The 22,325-nt window shown below is 40.6% G+C and overlaps 2 protein-coding genes across 6 annotated transcripts in view; one reads left to right on the plus strand and one right to left on the minus strand.

Annotated features, from left to right (window-relative positions):
* GDAP2 (ganglioside induced differentiation associated protein 2) overlaps positions 1 to 4,616 on the minus strand; it is a 69,125-nt gene extending 64,509 nt beyond the window's left edge. For all 3 annotated transcript variants that reach the window (XM_024764901.1, XM_024764904.1, XM_024764902.1), the window contains exon 1: positions 4,440 to 4,616. The gene's annotated coding sequence lies outside the window, so the exon portion shown is untranslated. The remainder of the gene's footprint in view (positions 1 to 4,439) is intronic.
* Positions 4,617 to 4,714: 98 nt separating this feature from the next.
* The window catches only part of WDR3 (WD repeat domain 3), a 37,014-nt gene continuing 19,403 nt past the window's right edge, over positions 4,715 to 22,325 (plus strand). The window contains exons 1-12 of one of the 3 annotated variants that reach the window (XM_024764939.1): positions 4,715 to 4,772; positions 7,986 to 8,193; positions 9,179 to 9,388; positions 11,704 to 11,822; positions 13,456 to 13,534; positions 14,711 to 14,806; positions 16,066 to 16,179; positions 16,335 to 16,436; positions 17,331 to 17,428; positions 18,352 to 18,459; positions 18,981 to 19,211; positions 21,950 to 22,043. In XM_024764939.1, the coding sequence (XP_024620707.1) occupies positions 8,023 to 8,193; positions 9,179 to 9,388; positions 11,704 to 11,822; positions 13,456 to 13,534; positions 14,711 to 14,806; positions 16,066 to 16,179; positions 16,335 to 16,436; positions 17,331 to 17,428; positions 18,352 to 18,459; positions 18,981 to 19,211; positions 21,950 to 22,043 (1,422 nt within the window). In that variant the 5' untranslated portion in view covers positions 4,715 to 4,772; positions 7,986 to 8,022. Of the gene's footprint in view, positions 4,773 to 4,878; positions 5,054 to 7,985; positions 8,194 to 8,723; positions 8,799 to 9,178; positions 9,389 to 11,703; positions 11,823 to 13,455; positions 13,535 to 14,710; positions 14,807 to 16,065; positions 16,180 to 16,334; positions 16,437 to 17,330; positions 17,429 to 18,351; positions 18,460 to 18,980; positions 19,212 to 21,949; positions 22,044 to 22,325 lie in introns of those variants that run through there. The other 2 variants (XM_024764940.1, XM_024764941.1) reach the window with 2 other exon arrangements.

Here is a 22,325-nt window from a genome sequence, read left to right on the forward strand (position 1 = left end):
CATCTGTTTTCTCTGATCTGCTCCTGCGCCAGTAGGGAAAAAAAAAAAAATCAGAAGTTATCCTCTCTGCTGTCAAAACAAATACATGGTTTCCTATGTTAGCTTGGCCCTCCATCAACACTAAGAGAAAACTGTTTTGAGTCATTCTTGGATGACTCTATGCTATTCCACACAGCATCTGTGATAGACAGCCTCCAAGATGTCCTTCAATGATACCTGCCTCCTGATATTAATGCCGTTGTGTAGATGCCTCCCATAATGAATAAGGCTGGCTAGTGTACCCAACTGGATATTGCAGAAATGACAGTGTGTGACTTCCACGGATGGATCATAAAAGATATTGTGGCTTCTGCCATGCTCTCTTGGACTGCTTGTTCTGGGGAAGTGAGCTCTCATGACATGGGGACACTCATGAAGCTCATGGAAAAGCCCCTGTGTGGAGAAACTGAGAGTTCCTGCCAACAACCAGCATGAACTGACAGACATGGGAATGAATCACCTTGGATCCTCCAGCCCCAGCTGACATCTTGACCACAACCTCATGAGAAACCCTGAGCCAGAACCACAAGACTAAGCAACTTTTGAATTCCTCACCCATAAAAACTGTGAGGTAATAAATGCTTATTTGCCTATTATGTCCCAGGCATTCATTCATTCAAGCACTGTTAAGTGCTGAGTCTCTGTCTAATGGAAGAGATAGCTCCACAAAAATCACACAAAGATATAATCGTAGAAATACATACATAGTTAAAATCTGTGATAAGTGTCCTACAACAAAGAAGAGTGGAGCTATTTAAATTGAAGAGGCAGAGAATGTCTCTTCCAGATAGTGAGAATTGAGACCAAAAGTAGAAGAGTTTTACAGGCTGCGGAAAGGTACATCTGGGCGCCTTAAGGCAGGAAAGAGCCTAAGACACTAAAGGAACAAAAGAAGGCCAACTGTGGAAGTTACAGTGAACCACAGGGTATTAGATATGTTACAAATATGCTTTCTAATCCTTACAATAATCCTGCAAAGTAGGTATCAGAACACTTATTTTACAGTGAGGGCACCAAGACCCAGAGGTTCAATTATCAGCTCAAGGTAACAGAACTAGTAAGTGGTACCTTGAGATCCAAATCAAAGACCAGCTGGCACTAAAACCTGTGCCATTTCCATTACATCATATCACATTGCCTTCCTTCTTTTCCTGATGCTCTGAGAAAAGAGAAGTCATTGTTCAAATTATCTTAACTTCTCTCCAACTCAAAATGTCTCTATCTTCATTCACTCTTTCCAACTTCCAAGTGATTTTGGGGTATATTCCACACTTTTAAGCCTGCCAAATCACCTTCATTTAAGCATTTTACTGCACCTGACTAGCTTTCCTCTAAGAGAATGTAATAACATCAAGTATCCCTTCACTACACCTGATCTCTCCTTCCCGAGTCTCTTACTCTCAAATTTTTTCCCTACCCCGTTTCTTCAGAATACCAACAAACTCCTCTTTTCACCATTTAAGAGTAATCTGTTTCGCAGCTCTACTTCCTTTTCCTCCATTTATTCAACCCACTACAGTTCTGCTTCCATCTCTATAACAATACTAAAACTGCTTTTTCAAGGTCAACAATAATTCTCTAAATGTCAAGTCCAAGAGCTAATCAAATTTTAGCTGCATCCACTATTGATTATTCCCTCCCTGAAACTCTATTATCTTCTTTGACAGTACACGCTGGTAGTTCTCCTATATGTCCAACCACATCTTGTCAGTATAGTTTGTTGGATCTTCTTCCAAGATCTTAAAAGTCATTGTGACACACAAGATACTGAGTGTTAAATGAGTAATAGGTAATGTTCAGAGCTCTTACTGTAGAGCAAATTTAATGGCATTATATGAAAGTGTCATGGCATTTAACAATGAATTCTTTTTCAGCTCCATCTCTAAACAGAAATGTATTTTTCTCATCAAAAAGAGATTTAAATCTCTCCCTCCCCCAACACACACACCTTGGCAATAAAGTAAATGGAGCAGCAAAGCGAAGCTAGGCAGGAAAATCTGATCCCTGATCCTTAAGGAACAGTGGTTCTTAACATTCTTGGAGTCACAGACCCTTTGGAGAATTGCATGAAATATAAAAACCTTTTCATCACCCAAATTGTGACTACATGAGCTCATACAAGCACAGGTCTGGAAAAAAATCTGAGGGGTTTCCCAGACTCAAATTAGGAATCCCAGTGATAGAATACAGAGTGCTCGGGTAAGGAAAGGAGGAGGGGAAGGCTACAATAATCTACAGCTTTAGCCAGAATTTTGGATAACATTAAAGAGGAGCGGGACTTTCCACTGAAAATCAATTGATCAGTCCTGTATTTTGAACAGGTTCATAAGCAAACACAAAACCTTAGTAAAAATGCTCCTGAAGCAAGACATTTACGTCCCAGGATCTCAAAGTTTACATGTAACAAACAGAAGATTGCAGAATCAGATCTATTTCCTTAGCCATACTATCTTAAGGGTTATCTTCAGTACCTCCCTAGATGAGGATAAAGAGAACCCACTATGTATCTTTTACAATTCAAATTAGTAATGAGTATATAACAGTTCTTATTACCCTGTAGCTCATCTTTTTTTTCCTCAAAATCTTGTCATCTTTTAGTTTACGAAGTCCTCCAAATAGTGCTTTATATGATTAATTGGATTGGTTAGAGGGATTAGACTTTTATTGTTCAAGACAGGGCAGAATCAGGCAGAACTTATTGTTAAAGTTTTGAATCCAAAAAAAAAAAAGAACTTTATTATGTTTCAATTATAAAATTAATACATTTAGCAATTCTGAAACTTAAGAAACTAAGGTTATGCTCTTGAAGTAGTGCATTGGGAAGTTATAAGATGCATTATCTTAGCACTCAATCGAAGATGCTTACAACAACTTTCATTAAAATTATTTTTTCTGGGAATTCCCTGGCGGTCCAGTGGTTAGGACTGGAGAGGGTGCAGGTTCGATCCCTGGTCAGGGAACTAAGATCCGGTAATCTGCACGATGCGGCCAAAACATAATAATAATAAATAAAACAAAATTATTTTTTCCATTTGTGATTGTCCTTTCCCATAATATTTAATAATGTTAAATTAATTTTTTAAAGATAAAATCATGACTCATTCTAATACAGAAGTGAACATGGTTCAAGATTTTATTTAACTCACAAAGGTACCAGCCAGATGGTTGATAAAGGGAGTCCCAAAATTGGGCTCATTAATAGATCAGGAATACTGAAATGAATGTACGTGAGGCAAAACTTCCACTCAACCTCTAAAAGACATGTAGAATTTTCATGTCTACAAATAAAATGATTTAGTATTGACAGCAGTTGTCTACAGTTTATACAGCTGTAAAATAACTTTCTTAGAATCAGGTAATACAAGAGGTGTCACCGAGATGGAATCTAGACTATGTACTAAAGCACGTTTTTTCCTCATATATATATACACATTTTTTCGTATATTAGCCATACACGCTCACCTAAATGCTCCCTTCCCCATCAAACTTAACTGAAGTAAGTCTGTTGCCACAATTTCCTCCCTTCTCATTCATCCAACCCACCGCAGGCTTGTTTCAAACACCTACACTGTTACATCTATTTACAGCCTGATCATATCCATTCTCTACTCTTATCATTTACTTGAATATGGCAGACTAGGTGAACATGTCTTAAAAACTCAAGAAACGCCTGAAGAAAATCAGGTAATATAGATAAAACTCCATTTTCTAAGCTGGCTGCAGCTATCTTGAAGGCACAGACTTATTTCTTTTACATACCTATATGTTAGCTTTAATCTTCCACAGCTACAGACATCAGAACTCCTTTCTAAACACTTTTATGCAGCCCAAGAATAATATCGGACAAAACTGCAAGAAAGAATAGCTAATTCCCACTTGGTGACAGAGCACCTAAAGCCTCAATTACCAAGCAAGGAGGAGTCAGCCCTGTTCACTTCCCCCTCCCGCGACCAAGGAGCGGAAACCAAAAGCCAGACCAATGTCACTCCAGGGACTGCGGAGATCCAGACAACTCAGCATCCTGGGCTCAGCGCCTACCCAGCCCTGATTCGAGCAGCTCTCGGTCCGTGAAACGCCCAGTCCACACGAGCGACCACACAAACTCGACTCCTGCACCCCAGGACGCGCGCCTCCCCAGGGGCTAGAGCACCACTGTCCCTTGTGCCTGGGTCTGCCTATCCTCTATCTTCTGGTGGGTAACTTCTCCCCGACAGCGCCTCAGGCGAGAGGAACAAGACCAACAGCGGAGGCGGGAGCGCCAGGCTCATTTTTGCGGAGAACTGACAAAACCAGCCCTCTATGCCCGCACCCCCAGCCCTGGCCGAGTCCCGGGCGCCTCCCGCCGCGCCCCCGGCCCGCTCCGCCCCGCCTTCCTTCCCGGCCTCTGTCCCGCCTCTCACAGCATTCCGGCGGTCCCATCCGGGAGGTAGGCACGGCGGGTTAAGTTCCTCGTGGAAAGCGGCCGAGCGGCATCCCCTGACAAGCCTTGCCAGGAGCTCGGCGGGTAAAGCAGCCAAAGTCGCAGGAGGCTGGAAAGACCAGCCGCAGGAGCCCTGGCAGGCGAAACACCGCCTTCCGCTCCCGGCCGGCGCTCACCAATCAGAGCCCAGCTCTTACGTCATTTCCCCCAGAAGGCAAAGGGAACGTCGGGCGGAAGAGGCTCCTTGAGCGGACCCGGAAGGGGTGGGTTCCACGGGCGGGTCCAACCAGCCCGGAGCCTCGTGGAGGCCCAGGTAGGTACCGAAGGCGCGCGGCGGCCGAGCGCTTTTTGCTCCGCTCCTCGGGTTTGTTTGGTCCTGGCTGAGGCCTTCCTGGTGCCAGCAGCGGGCGAGGCAGGGGGATTTGGGGACGGTCTCGAGGGTGGAGGGGCACCTGGGCCACTGCGGGAGCCCCACCGCCGTCCCTGGGAAGCTGGCCGCGGACACCCGAAGCTGGCGCATGCCGTGTTGAGCTAGTTCACCCGGCGCCTGCAGGGCTCTCCTGACTGGAGAATTGGTTTAGGGACATCTGACAGGTCTGTTCCGGCGGTCCAGCCTTTCAGCGCATCATAGAAGCATGTTTTCGGGGGCTGTGGGTTAAGAAGCAGGGATGGTAGGGGCATAGCGGAAGGTTAGGGCGTGAGCTCTCTCCGAAAAGCGTCATATACACAACATGCATGTGAGACACAAGTGACCAGTACCAAGATGTATGGAAGATCGTTAAAGTTCTGAGGCAATGGAAAAAGCTTCGAGAATTGGACTAGCCCCAAAGGAAGTGGGCCTCAGAGGGTAACACTTAGGTAGACGGGCGAATGTATGTTATTCTAAGTGGGAGGAACAGTTTGAAGAAGGCAGGTGACAGGACAAAGAGGGAAACCAGCTAGCCTGACAGAAAAGTTTATGCGAGAACTAAAGAGGAATAGATAGGTTGAGTTCTTGCGAACTGCACACTGTTTAGCTCTTAAAGGGTTTTGGGGTAGGATTAGTGCGTTTGAAAAGATTTGTCAGGTAGTATTAATGACTTTTAAAAGAAAAGAATGAAAAACATGGAGGTGGAGGTGCTACATAGTGCAGGAACCCAGTGATAAAGAGCTGGAACAGAAAGTAGTGGAAAGAGAAAAGGATCCTCCTTCAGAGAAACAGGTAGAAGTTTCTGACAAAAGAGAGGACGGAGGCAAAGAGAAATAGTTTAGTGGTTAAAAGAGGAAATTTTGGAGTTTGGTTTGTAATCTGGCTTTGGCACTTAAAACCAGCTGAATGACTTTGAGCTAGCTATTTCATGTCTGTGTGTCTAGTTTCCTTGTCTGTAAAATAGGGATAAGAATAGTACCTATCTTGCAAGGTAACTGAAGGATCCTTTTAAGCACTTCACATGTATTAACCCACTTAATTCAATTAATTATGATTAATCCGATTAATAAATATGAAATTAACTGCATATGTTTACTCAGTTATATATATTTTAATGTATCAGTTACCATATAGTAAGCACTCTTTCAGTATTGGCTGCTTAAATAATACTAATGAGCCAAAGGTTACTACAAGGTTTTGAGCCTGAATGGCTTGGAGACTCAGAAAAAAGTGAGTAGGGTTCAGGAAGCAAGGTAGGCTTGGTTTTATACACGTTAAATGTGATACTGCAAGGTGTTCGGATGGGGATGTCTAATAAACTCTTGGAGCTGTATAGTTAGTATTCAGGTATGTAGGCCGGACTGGAAGTAGGGATGTGGTGCGTCCCTGGGCCTAGGCATGCTGTATGAAGTCTCCAAGGAAAATACTGTGGTAGATGGTGGAAGACTACCATGAACAACAATTACAGTTAAGGGGCTGGGGCCAGAGGAGTAAGATGAATTGGTAAAGAATTGATCAAATGGCCCAGGTGAAGAGCGTTTTTGCCATGTTAATATTATCTTCCCTTCATTTTTAACTGGCTTTATGTTGGTTCCTAGGAGAAGAAAAATGAGGCCTGTAAGTGGTCATTAAAAGAAAATATTAGTACAGGCATTGAATATTTTCCTGTTAAAGTAGACTAAAACATCAGGTTGTAATAGAAAGAGACCCTGTAGCGTTAAACCAAACAAACTGAACCAACAACAGCAACAAACAAAAACAGCTCCAGAAGAAGGCTGTAACTTCTGTTTAGTATTCTTGTGTTTTTTAAGCTGCACCGGTGTTTGGGGGAATACCTTTCACGTTTCCATATTAAGAACAGACAAGCTTAATTTATCTCCTTCACCAGTTGTCTCTTATGGTAACCAAGTGTTTTCAGTGAATTTGATTTAGTGCAGTTGTTAAAACCAAAGCTGGGTCCGCCCCCCTGTGGGCAATCAAGCCAGTCTACTGACACCGGGTTGTGGTGAAGGAAAGTGCAGCTAATGCTCAGAAGACACCCCTCCCCGGCACTGGCTTTCAGGGAAAGGTTTTTCAAGTCGAGGTGAGGGAGAGGGGGTGGGGCATGTGATCAGCTGGTGGGCATTCTTCTGATTGGTTGGTGGTGAGGTAATTGGGAGTCAACACCATCAACCTAGTTCCAACTGGCCTGGAGTCTACGTGCTGGTGGTCAGCATTCGGTTAACTTCTTCCACCTGGTTGGGGTTTCAGTATCTGCAAAACAGCTCAAGGATATGGTTCAGAATATTATCTCCATAGCCCTTGAGGAGGAACCTAAAGATCCTTGATTTTGTTTAATGGCTAAAACTATTTTTTTTGTCTTGCTTGATTCCTTTGTTTCTGCATTTTCTCACTTCTCTGATTACATTTGACTTCCCCAAGGGCAGGTGGCTGCCCTGCTTTGGAAATCCAGGGCATACCTGCACGTATTAGTTACAGTAGTTCTCAAAGCGGGGAACCGCAGCGGCAGCATCACTTGAGAACTTGTTAGAAATGAAAAATCTTGGGTCCCACCCCAGACCTACTGAATCAGAAATAGGCCCTGGGGATGTGCGGTGTAGGTGGTTCCCAGCAATTTGTTTTCATAGTCCCTTGGGTGATTTAGATACATTCTGGAGTTTGAGAGCCACTGTGCTCGAAGGTAAGTGCCACAAGATCAGGGATGTTGTTTTACTCAACACCGTATCTCTAGCGTCTAGATCAGTGCCTGTCTTATTATTAGTAGGTTTACGATAAATGCTCACCAATAAATATTTTCAGTCTCAGGCTGTCCGTCTCCATGTAAAAACTTTGATGGTAGTTGAATGGGCAGAAGCAAATTGTTAAGCTGCATTGGGACTACATGTCAGAATTTGTGAGGTGGCCATGACAGTGTGACCAATCCGAAACTTGACGAGAGATTACACATTGAGTCAGCAGTGAATAAAAAATGGAGATGTCTGGGTATTTTATGTCAGTAATATATTCAAAGTAAATGAAGGTTAAGCAACCACAGGTCATGTACTTTTAACTACATGATATGCAGTCAGTGTTTGCCAGCCTAGCAGAACCCAAGAACTCAGTTTTCTTTGTTTGCAGGTGCAGCTGCCTCACTTGTGGTATCAGATGTTAGAACATGGGGCTCACCAGGCAGTACCTACGCTATGTTGCCAGTGCAGTCTTTGGCCTTATTGGCAGCCAGAAGGGTAATATTGTCTTTGTGACACTTCGTGGTGAAAAAGGACGCTATGTGGCAGTACCAGCCTGTGAACATGTTTTCATCTGGGACTTAAGGAAAGGAGAGAAGGTATGCGAGAAATCACCTAGGTTGATATTGATTTATGGGTATTTAAGGGTGGAGGCAGAAGTGGGAGAGCTCTGCTTTGTCATGCACAGATTTTTTTTTTTAATGTGTGTGCCTCTAGAAATTTTTTTTTTCCTTTGGGTCCAGATAGCCAAGTATCACATTCTATTGTGCTCTTCTATACTGTATTCTGAAAACCACAACCAAAAGAGCTTACCTCTTGGGTATTTATTTGTAGTGATATTTACAGGTAATTATTTGTAATCATTATTCCCAAGATGTTTGTTTTTCTCTACTTTACCAGTTCTCCATTTTTCAAGTTCTTCTACTTGCCCTCACAATACAGAAATTAAGCATTTAAAAGGAATATTGCTATGTTGACTGAATCTTTCTCTTACTTATGCAGATGAGGCCCAACGGTTGTTAAACTAGCCTTTGATATTTTGTATGACTCTGAATTCCCAAGCCTACCACTTCTGCCGAACAAAATACAGGCATTTTGATCTCGTCCACTCACTTTGTGACCTCCAAGAGGTTAATACTTTGATACTTAGTGTCCCCCAGAGTCCCTTGGGGATACATCACTGTAGCACTCCAGTGCCATGCAGGTTGGTTTCTGGGATGGGGCTCAGTTAAATCAAGGATGTGTTTATAACCCTTTATGGAAAATCATTTGGTGTTGACATAGAATAAGGACTTAGTAATTTATTCCATTGCTTGGGAAATTTTGGCATGTGTTATGCTAATGTAGAGCTTTGGAGAAATAGTATAGTATAGCTTTACCTTTTCTTGAATGTTTCATTACCCTGTACAAATAATAATTTCTATATTAAAGAACTTGAGATAGAGTCCAGAGACTCATTATTATTCATAAGAGTGATTTGGAATTATTGATGCTCTCAATTTTACTGTGCCTGATTATTCCCACACTTTTTCCTCGATGACATGCTTAACTCCTCTACATTGTTTTTAATTCTTATTATTTCAGATTCTCATCCTTCAGGGGCTTAAACACGAAGTCACTTTCTTGTGCCCCTCCCCAGATGGGCTGCACTTAGCTGTTGGTTATGAGGATGGGTCTATCCGAATCTTCAGTCTCCTGAGTGGGGAAGGAAATGTGACCTTCAATGGACACAAAGCAGCAATCACTTCCTTGAAGTACGATCAGCTAGGAGGCAGGCTGGCATCTGGGTCCAAGGTGAGACCTTGAATTAGGTGCCTGGACTTTAATCTAGAAAGGAGTGTAAGGCTACTGCTGAAGCAGGTTATTCACAAACATTGTTGTGTCAAACAGTGGGCACTTGGTGTACAAAATAGTATAGATGGTAGAATAGAGTGAGAAGGATGGATATGAATTGGGTGGTTCATTTTGATTCCTGTCAGATTCACTGATAAAAGACTATTAAATACAGGAACAAGATGAGGATGCCCATGATAGTTACTGTGTAACATCATGGTGGATATGCTACCCAAAACAGTACACAAGTTGGGGGAACAAAACAAATTGGAAAAGGGGAGTCAAAATGATGATTCTTGGCCATTCGTTTTGGTAAAATCGGTAGCTTTCCTATAGCTCAGTCATCAGAAAATAGAATGTAAATGATTCCATTTACAAAAGTATGTTAAGTAATGGACACAAAAACACTGTGAAACTTTACTAAAGAATGTAACAGAAGACTTGAGTGAATAGAGACACAAACCATGTTCTTGAATGGCAAGACAAAGTATTGAAAAGATGCTCGTATGTTCTAATTAGTTTATACAGATAAGGCAATTTAAATATCCCAAAGGTCTTTTTGTTGTATTTTTAGAATATGACCAAATGATTTAAAAGAACATATTGAAAAAACAAATGAATAATAAATAGCAGAATTTTGGGAAAAAATAAAAGGGTTTCAGATTTCTTTTTTCAGGGTTAGATTTAAGAAGTTTCAGATATTAAAATGCATTATGAAGTCATAACTTATAATGTGTTATATTAACCTGGCATTAATACAAAATAGTCAGATAGATTACTGTAACCAAATGGGAATCCAAGAAACAAATCCACTTGATATACCTAATTAGTATATTTTAAAGATGACATTTTTGATGAGTAGAAAAATGATGGATTACTTATGAAACAGGACTTAAACAGTTGGCTAACTATTTGGGGGCAAATTTAAAGTTAAAACTTTACCTCATGCTGTGTACCAAAGAATCACAGATTAAAGACTTAAATATTAAACCATGATATTTTAAGTAAACTAGAAGATATATAAATAAATATTTATTTGATATCAAGGTGGAAAAAGACTTCAAGCATATCAGCAAGGAAAGAAATTATAAAGGAAAAGACTGATAAATTTGAATCCTTGATATTTGAATATTTAAAACATTTGTGCATTTAAACACTATAAAGAAGTTGTCAAGAGTAAATCCTAAGAGTTCTCATCCCAAGGAGAAATTATTTTTCCTTTTTTTCTTTTTATTATATCTATATGAGGAGATGGGTGTTAGCTGAACCTATTATGGTAATCATTTCACAATATATGTAAATTAAACTGTCATGCTGTATGCCTTAAACTTATACAATGATGTACATCAATTATTTTTTCAATAAAACTGGAAAAAATAAAGTTAAAGGACAATGAAAAAGGGGAAAGTATTTAATAGTTCCACTATAAAAGGGAAGGATTAATATGTCTTAATAACCAACAAACAAGTGAAAAATAAGACCCAAAAGAAGATGAAAGACATGACTTGGCAGTTCAAAGGAGGTGCAGAACGGCCAGTAATCACCATAGAGCATGTACAGAATTTCTCATTGGTATTCAGAAATGCAAATCAAATAAACATTGAGACAGCCTTTCAACTTTTGAAATTGGCACTGTTTTTTGAGCAACTGATAATATCCAGAGGTGAAGGGATGGGAAAACTGGTGTTGTCATACATATCCTTGGTGGACCTTTAGATTGGTGCAGCCTTTCTGGAGATCACCCTGAATTGCAGACTTAAGATAGAAATACCTTTTAACCCAATAATTTCCCTTTTTAGTTTTTATTCTGATCTGAGATATGTACAAAGATAGAGGTACAAGAATGTTCATTTCCACATATCTATGATAGCAGAAAATTGGAAACTGCCTAAATGGCTGAAATAGAAAAAATTTAAAGTAAATTATGGTATATCCTTAAGGTTGGTTATTATGTGACCATTAAAAATGAGAACAGTGTGGAAAGACATGGAAGTATATTAAATGAGAAAAAGGAGGAGAGTTATACAGTGATAGGAATAGCATGATCTCAGTTAACAACATGTATGTATACATAAAGACTAGAATAGTATACAACAAAATACCTGTGGTGGTGATATCTGGATGGTGAAATCAACTGGTGTTTGGTTCCTCTGTGCTTTTCTGTATGATTTCCAAATTTTCTATAAGGACTACATATCAACTTTGTAATAAAAATATTGTTTGTCAAGTTAGGCCTTATGTGGTAAAGAAAATTCTTCTGTGTTTGATTCCTTTAGGACACAGATACTATTGTGTGGGATGTGATCAATGAGAGTGGCCTCTACCGTCTAAAGGGGCACAAGGACGCTGTTACACAAGCATTGTTTCTACGAGACAAGAATCTGCTAGTTACTAGGTAAAGAAATAATAAGCTTCGTTTCCATTTTTCTCTAGGTGAATTCACTGGAGAGGTTTTCAAAGAGGGAATTTGTTTCATTCCTTACTCGTATCTCCGCACTATATTCAAGCTCATGTGCTAGTTTCCTCTTCTCGCTGCTTTTCCTCTCTCTCCCCCTCCCTTCCCCTCCCCTCCCTTCCCAAACGGTGTCATAGATGCTGTCCAGAGTTAGTTATAGCATTTTTTAATTCCCTTTTCTGATTTGTCATTATTTTCCCCTCATACCAGCTTTTCCATAGTTCCTTAACTCTTCAACAGACCTTGTATAGGATGAGCTGTCTACTTTCTGGATCCCTAGAAAGTCAGAAAAGCCGAACATGGAGCAGTGGGCAGATGCGAATACCAAATGTTTGTCTTAGCCTGCCGCTTGAGAAGAGACAGACTCCATACTTAGCCCTTCTGAACATCTCATAGGTTGAACCATTTGAAATTTCCATTTGTGTGGGTTAAAAATGATAGGTCAGATATCAGCAATTTCATATATCAGCAATTTCATATAGCTCAACCTAATATAATAGTTATCATTCCTAAGGAATGACCACCCAGGAAAGTTTGGGATCTTAAGTTTTGCCAGGCAGTAATTAGAAGAACCATAGTAATTAGAACCATAGAAGAAGAACCAGAAGGCAGTGTAGAGGAGCAGCACGAAATGCTGTACCAGTGGTGGATTTGTTCCTGTGGGATAGGATGCAGGGACGTTAGTGTGTCTTGTTCAGATAACACATTCTGTGAGGCAATGACTCTACTGCTCTACTAGAATATACATACACCTTATAGCTTAAGGAATGTAAGGGAAAGGAAATAACACCGTGAGGTGGGATTATATAGGAAAGACTTTGTAAATTGGGTTTTTGTTTTTTTCCAGTTTTGTCTTGAAGCAGGATTATATTAGATTCACATTGGTGAAGAAGCAGGGAACAGGCATTTGAGGCAGGAATAGTAGAGCCCATTGGCAGGGAGATTAAGTGCCAGTTAATGGGAGGTTTTGGGAATGGTGCTGAAGAGCTTGATTTTGAATCCATAGAGAACCTTGAGTTAGTGCAAATTTAGAAGATTAAGATTATCTGACAGTAATGTATTGGATGTGGTGAGGGAACAGAATAGACAGAGACCAGATAACTTATTAAAATAATTCGGGCAGTAGGACCTAACTTCAGGTTTGTGTACAGAAATGGATTGGAAGGAATCGAGACTTGGAGACTTCCCAGAGGAGGCGTTTTCAGGACCTAGAGACTAGCTGGACATAGGAGACAAGGGAGCAGGAGAGGTCTAAGATGTTTGTGTGTTAGAATGAAGGAATGTTGATGCTGTGGCGATGGAAATGGTGGTCAACTGGTCAAGTTCTGTGTTCTGTAGCATTCTGAATTCAAGGTTATTTTTGTGCTTACAGATGGAACATTTTATTTTTCTACCTGAGAATAGACATATAAAGAGTTAGGATTCTTTACTTTTTAAAAGAAAGGTCAGGTAAATAGTAGCATTAGACATCATTGCTGTGTATTGTCTTTTTAAGGCAACAAATAAGTCCTTGATTTTCCTGTTAGTTCAGTGATTCTTCCTAATAAGATTTTTTTCCTATTTCTTCTTCTAGTGGGAAAGATACCATGGTGAAATGGTGGGACCTTGATACCCAGCACTGCTTCAAAACAATGGTTGGCCACCGAACTGAGGTATATGTAGGGTCATGGGCCCAGGGAATGAATAGCAAGGCAGAAAGGAAAAGATGGTTTCTTCCCTGGCCCTTTCATGACTCTTTGTTTTTACTAACAGTAATCAACATGTACTGTCTTTAGAGAGAGAAGTTGGAGTGGTGGACAAAGTGCCAACCGTCAGAGCAGATGCAGCTGCTCTGGCATTCAGTAGAAATTGGCCTCGGATAAGTTTTTAACCCATGAATATGGGTTTCATCACTTTTAAATGATAAGTATCCACCTTTATGGTCGTAGGGAAGTTTAATGTGTACAATGCCTGGCCCAGTGACATGTAAATAGCAAATTGTAGCCATTATAATAATTATTGAACATAGATCTGTTCAGTAGAGATCAGGGAATATTTTACATCTTTGCATCCTCCTTTGTGCTTTGTTCATACCAGGCATAGGTGAAGGTGAGTAAGGGGTACAAACTTCTACCTATAAAATATGTAAGCCATGGGATGGAATCTACACATAGGGTATATAGTCAGTATAATATTTTAACGACTTTGTATGGCGATGGATGGTAACTGGTCTTATTTTGGTGATCATTTCATGATGTATAAAAATATTGAATCACTGTGTTGTATGCCTTAAACTAGTTTAATGTTATATGTTAATTATAACTCAATTATATATATTTTTGTATATATATGCCCTAGAATATATGAGGAATATACACACCCTAGAATTAATGAGGAGGAAAAGCAGATTCTTTCTTGATTTGCAACAGTATTGTTGTTTTCATTGTTTAGTTCATGGATGTTTGAGGCTAAAAATTGTGCTCTGATAGACGTTAATGGAGCACCTTTCATTTGCAAGGCACTGCTGAAATCAAAGAAGTGCCACGCTTGAAATCATTATTTTGAGTGGCTTCTAGTTAGGATTTATTCTGAACAGCCATTATCTAAATTTAAGGATAGGAAATTACAGAGAAACTGCTAGTTACCCCATAAACAACACTTCCACCACAGATCATTTTCTTTCTCAAAGTGAGCTTTCTTGTAGTGTATTTTGAAAGGGTTGTCTTAATATTAGACTTTGCAGTGCCAAAGAGATTTCACTACAGTGTACTTAGACTTTTGGAATGTGATGTCATGCATCCTGGAGTCCCTTAATAACCATATTATTTGAATATTTTTATACCCTGTAGGTGTGGGGGTTGGTTCTGGTGTCAGAAGAAAAGCGACTCATCACTGGGGCTTCTGACAGTGAGCTGAGGGCTTGGGACATAGCTTACCTGCGAGAGGTAATTGCTTTTTTTCTAATCATGGGCAGTGTCATGTTTTAGCAATTTCATAGACTTATTGAATTTAGAATCAGATGTAATTTTTGAGTACTTCACATAGTATTGGAATTCTCTCTTACTGCGATTTCTAAACATTTTTTTTCTTCATTCTATGGTCCATTGCCCTGATTTGCACTTGGAAGAAGGATAGCTTTAGGCTGACAGCTCTTGGTAATGTTAATGTTTTAGTCTGTAGGGCTCTTAGCTTGATATTCCTTGACCTTTGGGTGTCCACGGATGGACTTCCGAATATCTGTGACCCTCTTCCCTCAAACAAAAATCTATGTGAAATTTGTGTATGTTTATGTAAATATGTATATTCTGAGAAGATCTGTCACATTTTCTCAGATCATCAAAGATTTTGCGTGGATGAAAGGTGTTATAGACCTTAGGGTTTAGCTGGAGTTAGGTGTGTGGTGTTGGGTCCAGTAGCCATTTTGATGGGTTCTTCATTAGTAGGCTAGGGTTTATCTTTTTTTTAATTTAAGGAGAAAATGTAACCTCTCTTGCAATGTCTTTCAATTCGTAATGCCAACATGAATCTTTCCCTCTAGAATATGGTAGATCTTTCACCTAAGAAGGTTTTAAAATTAATGAGGTCATCATTTTTTCACCTTGTTATGAAACAATAGTCCTTAGACTGTGGAAAGTTATTGGAGCTGGTATAATGAATAATGTTTTGTTTGTGTTCTTGATGTGGTCAGTTTTTAACACATTCTGATGAATGTGCTGTCGTTGAAGAGGTTTGATCAGAGAGATCACTAAATGGAAGTTATCAGTGGCTCTAAGGACAGGTTTCTAAGTCATTAGGGGGGAAAATCACCTCCTGGAACAAATTATTTCAGCTTTTTTTTTTTAAAAAAATAAACGTGTTTATTTATTTTTGGCTGCGTTGGGTCTTCATTGCTACACATGGGCTTTCTCTAGTTGCGGCCAGCAGGGGCTACTCTTCATTGCAGTGCTCAAGCTTCTCATTGTGGTGGCTTCTCTTGTTGAGGAGTACGGGCTCTAGGCACGCGGGCTTCAGTAGTTGTGGCTCGCGGGCTCTAGAGCGCAGGCTCAGTAGTTGTGGCGCATGGGCTTAGTTGCTCTGCGGCATGTGGGATCTCTCTGGACCAGGGCTCGAACCCATGTCCCCTGCATTAGCAGGCGGATTCTTAACCACTGAGCCACCTGGCAAGCCCTATTTCAGCTTTTATTTTCCCATTTTTATAAAACAGATTGGAGACCCAGAAGAACCAGAGCCCAAGAAAGTCAAAGGGTCTTCCCCTGGAACACAGGACACACATGAAGCAGAGGATGGTACCCTTGAGATGGATGAAGCTCCTGAGGATGTAATTCATTTTTGTTTCTTACCTTCAGTTGAGTTGAGTGGTGGGAAAGTATTCATTTTAGGGAAGATCTTTGTCACCTGCATTTCTTGGGATCGTGTCTTTTCAGGGGTCAACAGAACTATTAACCTTCATCTTTTCTCTTGCTTCCTCTGCAGCGCATCCTTACATGTAGAAAAGCTGGTTCCATAATGCGGGAAGGAAGGGACAGAGTTGTGAACCTTGCAGTCGACAGGACAGGCAGGATTCTTGCTTGCCATGTGAGTACCAGGCTTAGGAGAAAATAACAAGGACTTGGCTCTTCCTTTAGAGACTTGTTCTTCTTTCGTATTCAGTGTGGAGGTGAATTTTTCTTTGGTCCTGTTAAGATTTCCTTATATGGTATTGTGTGGACCTATATTCCCTAACTTCTGTTAGCCCGACAACAGTAATTGCTCTTATTCTTCTTATTATTAGCAAACATTTATTAAATCCCTGCCTTTCTAAACAATTTAAAAGCATTAACTTCTTTTTTCTGTTTTTTTTAACATCTTTATTGGAGTATAATTGCTTTACATTGTTCTGTTAGTTGCTGCTGTATAACAAAGTGAATCAGCTATGCGTATACATATATCCCCATATCTCCTCCCTCTTGCGTCTCCCTCCCACCCTCCCTATCCCATCCCTCTAGGTGGAAACAAAGCACCGAGCTGATCTCCCTGTGCTATGTGGCTGCTTCCCACTAGCTGTCTGTTTTACATTTGGTAGTGTATATATGTCCATGCCACTCTCTCACTTTGTCCCAGCTTACCCTGTCCCCTCCCCATGTCCTCAAGTCCATTCTCTATGTCTGCGTCTTTATTCCTGTCCTGCCCCTAGGTTTTTCAGAACCAATTTTTTTTTTTTAAGATTTCATATATATGTGTTAGCATATGGTATTTGTTTTTCTCTTTCTGATTTCACTCTGTAAAAAGCATTAACTTCTTATTTAGTCTCAGAGTAACATTGTAGAAAGTGGTGAATTCCCACTTTACAGATGAGACAGCAATCCCAATGAGATTAAGTTGTCCATAGTAATACAACTAGTAAGGGAAGAAAGAGAAATGTTCTTACAGAGAAAAAGCTAAATTACAAATTGCCTCTCCTGGACTCACATCAACCTTTTGCCTTTCTAGGGGACTGATTCTGTGCTAGAAGTGTTTCGTATCCTTTCCAAGGAGGAAATTCAGAAGAAAATAGACAAGAAGATGAAGAAAGCTAAAAAGAAAGCAAAGTGTGTTTTCTTAATATTTACTACTAGTCAACAAGTATCGTGGGTGGGCCACATAGTACTGAAGGAAAAACTATGGCTTCTTTAAAGGAGTATTTACTCTGTTTTCAATTACCATTAAATGCTAGGGAAGATTTTATGGAGTGCTGGTAGGCCAAGTTTTTAATTTCTAAATACAGCTTCATAACTATCATATTCCTAGGTCTTGCACTCAGAGCCACACAGAACGAGAAAGGCAGTACAGATATTCAAACATGGCTTCTAAATGATTTAATTCTGAGAGGCTAGCAGTGTGTCTTCAGTGACAACAGCCTATACAGAAGGAATCCGGGTTGCATAGTGCTGACCTTTGGGACTGTGAGAAGGAAGACTGGTTGGACAGTTACATAATTGGAGTTTGGGGGCGGTATAACCTTACAATAAATAGGTCATTATAGCCATAGAAATCAGTTTCTCAGTGGTTGAAATTTGTCAAGTCTCAAAGAAATAAAAAGTCACCAGTTTTTAAAATTTTTTATTTGCCAAAGCAAATCTTTTGAGACCTCTGGTTTTTTTTGGCTTGGTTGGGTTATAAGTGCAGAGTAATGGATTTTCTAAAAAGTCCTGAAGTTAGAGAAGTTTACTTCAGTGGGATAGTTTGAACTACAAAGACTTGTCCCCAGAAATTTTATGGGCTTTTGCATTCAGAATCCGTTTATTGAGGGTACCCATAGGATGGAATAACACTTCAAATTAATTGCATTGTGGTTCACAAAGCATTTTTACGTACACTACATTGTTTAATTCTCATGGTAATCCGTGTGGTTAAGTGACTCTTCCGGGTTCAATAAAGGTTGTTGGTCTCAGACCAGAGCTTGACTCAAGTAATAGCAAAGCTTCTTCTAGAAAAGTGATAACATGATAGTCTTTTTTTTTTTCTCCTCTAGATTAAATTCTTGCAAAGAGGAGGAGGAAGACCTTGAAGTCAATGTTGAAATGACTCTGCAAGATGAAATCCAACGGGTGACTAATATCAAAACTTCTGCCAAAATCAAGTGAGTGAAAATGTAGTAGCTGAGGTATCTGAGAGAAGTATCTGAAGTGTTGCTACAAAATTGTATCGGCTTTTCCCACCATTTGTAAGCAGTCCCTGCAAATTACGTATCTGGAGATGGTGATCGTGGCCTCAGCTCCTGCCTCTCACCATGGGCCCACTTACTCATCATCTCATATTTGTTTCCTTATGATAGCTTTTTAGCTTTTTACTTACAGTTCTTTGCTGCCAGTTAAAAAGAAAAATGTATACCCCACATTCCAAAAGGATTTGCAGTCACTTATAAAAAAGAATACATGCACAGCAACAAGTCAGAGCCAATATCTGAGCTCAGGTTTCTTGGACTTAAAAGCCTATACTAGACGACTGTCCAATAGTCAGAGCACTCTTATCTGTAAAATCCTTTATACTTGTTCAAACTTTGTATAGATGGAGGGCATTGCAAAGCTTTTCTCCTAGAAAAAAATTAACCTTGTGAGCTAAGATGGTTGCTGGAACATTTATGAATATTTTCTCATGCAGATCCTTTGACTTGATTCATACTCCTCAAGGAGAGTTAAAGGCTGTCTTCCTTCTGCAAAACAACTTGGTGGAATTATATTCACTGAATCCATCCATGTCAGCTCCTCAGACTGTCAGGACAAACAGAATTACCATCGGGGGTCATCGCAGTGATGTGCGGACTTTGTCATTCAGCTCAGACAATATCGCTGTCCTTTCAGCAGCAGCTGATTCCGTTAAGATATGGAACAGGTTTGTGAAATGATGCTTTCTATAGCTTTATCCAATAGTGTTTTCTTCCCTTTGAGTTGGTTTTTAATACTCTTGATGGTTAGTTATTCTTAGGGCCCTAAATACAGTTCCCTCAAAATGTATCTTCAGTGCATTTTGACTGTAGGCCTGTGAAGTTTAGAGTAGGAAAAATTGCCTATTTAGATTTGGTATAAAAAATGTAAGTTTATTCCATGTCTGAAGCTTATTGCTGTACTTGGCTAGAGAAAAACACAAGCATACTTCCTACTCTAAATTCAAATAGGCTCTTAGTGCTTTACAGTAATTTTACCATGATTTCTCATTCCTCACTTTCCTAGATGACTATTTCACATGTTCTTACCGCTCCTCACACCTCACACCTGTAGCCCCTTTAAGCTGATGACCTTTCCTCCTAGTTCACTGAAGAAATGGAATCATCTAGAAAATGTTCATACGTTCCCACCTTAGCTGCACCTGTATCCACATAATCTTTCTTCCTATGACTGTTGGTGCTCCAAACCAAAAGGTAATCACAAGCTATATTTCTCCTTTTAGCAATTTTCCTCCCTCTCTTGCATCATTAATCTTCCCTCTCTGTTGGGTTGTTCGCATCAGCATACAGATACACTGTGATATCTCCCATCTTGAAGGAAGTAATCCTGTTTCATCCTTATCTCTCTGTCCAATTATCTCCCCCCATCCTCTGACTCCTTTTCTCCATCAGGCCTTTATCCCCACTCTTTCACCAAAACAGCTCTTGTCATCTCATCAGTGGTGTTCATGTTTCAAAATCCAGTGACCAATAAGCTTCGTTTGACACTGTCTTTGAATTGATAACTTTTCTCCTCTTTGAAACAGTTTGAATTTCATTATTTCCTCTTTCTCTGCTGGCTGTTTTTTTTTCTCAGTCTTGGCTAGACCCTTTTTATTTTGCTGACTTCTAACTGTTGGAATACTTCAGGGCAGAGTCTTTGAAACTTTTCTCTGTCTACACTCACTTTCTGTGATCTCTAGTCAGGTGGCTTTCTGTAAGCTGATGACACTTAAACTTCTATCTCTAGCCATAGCCTCTCCCTGAACTTCAGACTCATATGTCCAAAGCTTTTGTTTGTATCACCCTTGGATGTCTAATTAGGCATCTCAGATTTTTATATGTCCAAACCATACTTGTGATCTTCATTTCTTCAATAGTCTCCCCACCCTCTGTTCCTACAGACTTCCCCATATTAGTAAATAATTACTTCCTGTGGTTTTTCTAGCCCAAATCCTTGTAGCCATTCTTGATTCTCTCATGTCCAGTGCATTAGCAAATCCTATCAGCTCTACCTTCAAAACTTCCCTGGTGGTCCAGTGGTTAAGAATACACCTGCCAATGCAGAGGACATGGGTTCGATCCCTGGTCCGGGAAGATCCCACAGGCCATGGGGCAACTAAGTCCGTGTGCCACAACTACTGAGCCTGCGCTCTAGAGCCTGCGAGCCGCAACTACTGAGCTCGCGTGCCACAACTGCTGAAGCCTGCGCACTCTAGAGCCTGTGCGCTGCAACTCCTGAGCCCACATGCTGCAACTACTGAAGCCCACCTGCCTAGAGCCCATGCTCTGCAACGAGGAGCCACCGCAATGAGAAGCCCGCACACCGCAATGAAGAGTAGCCCATGCTCACCACTACTAGAGAAAGCTAAGACGCAGCAATGAAGAACCAGTGCAGCCAAAAATAAATTAAAAAAAAAAAACTCACCTGGAATTCAACCACATCTCATCACCTGTACTGCCATGACCTGGTTCAAACCACCAACATCTCTTACCTGGATTGTAATAGCTTTCTGACCAGTCTTCCATGCTTCCTTACTTGCCCCTCTGTGGTCTATACTCAACACAGCGGCCAGTGTAATCTTTTTATAATGGAAGTTATATCACTTCCAGGAGGTCCATCTCACAAGGACTAACTACAAGCCACAGTCCTTACAGACATTGTCTCTTACCACTCTCCCCTTCTCCAGTGGAGCCACCCTGGCCTTTTCGTTATCCCTTACAGGTGACAGGCGTGTGCCCGTGTCATGGCTGTTGTGCTCCCTTTCTGCGTGGAACCATATTCCCCTTTTGGCTAAGACTTTCTCCCTCTCTTCTCATCACATGGCCATCCTGCTATCCCCTTCCCACCCTTGTACTCTTGGTCCCCTTCCCCCAGGTACTGTGTTTCTCCATAGCACCTGCTAGCACCTGATACACCAATTTGTCTCATTTCCAGAGGATGTTAAGCTTTATGAGATTTGGGGCCTCTTCTGTTTAATTCATTGTTATATCTCCAGCACCTAGAACGGTACCTGGCATTCAGTAAATGTTGAAGGAAGTGGGCATTTGATATCTGTTTGTTGCACGGATGAATGCTTATGGTCCAGTAAAATGAACTTGTAAGGATACAGTATGCTAATTCGACTTGCAGTCCTCTGGCCTCACTTCTTTGTAGTGGCAGTCTGTGGAGCCCAGCAGATGCTTTTCTCAGCTCTTTCGTAGAATCCGTTCCTTAGGATTGGGAGCCGCCATGAAAGAAAACAAAGTTAGGTGCCGCTTACTAATTTCTCCCTTCACTGTAATAAGCCAGGGTTATTCAGACTTTATCCTTTCTCATATTGATCATTCTGTGTGGCTAAGTTTGTATGAAATGTACATGCTGACCTCTCAGATGGAGAAGCAGCTTCTCGTAACATACAAGTTCTTGATTCCTTCTTTCTCACAGGTCTACACTGCAGTGTATTCGCACGATGACCTGCGAATATGCACTCTGCTCATTCTTTGTACCTGGTGATCGGCAGGTGGTCATAGGAACAAAGGTAAACAGGCTTTTCCATGGATTTGGGGGACTTTTTCTACTCAGTATTCTTAAAGTTGTTTGAGAAATATGCTTCCTATTTTAGCATATGGGAAATGTATTAGGGCCAGATAGTATGAGAGGGTGTTAGTTCATTGCCTTTTTTTTTGAGGTTTTTATTTTTATTTAATTTATTTATTTTGGGCTGCATTGGGTTTTCGTTGCTGCGCACAGGCTTTCTCTAGTTGCGGCGCGAACAGGGACCAATCATCGTCACGGTGCGTGGGTTTCTCATTGCAGTGGC

This window comes from Neophocaena asiaeorientalis, unplaced genomic scaffold, assembly GCF_003031525.2.
Source record: "Neophocaena asiaeorientalis asiaeorientalis breed wild unplaced genomic scaffold, Neophocaena_asiaeorientalis_V1.1 scaffold62, whole genome shotgun sequence".
NCBI classification, from domain to species: Eukaryota; Metazoa; Chordata; class Mammalia; order Artiodactyla; family Phocoenidae; genus Neophocaena; species Neophocaena asiaeorientalis.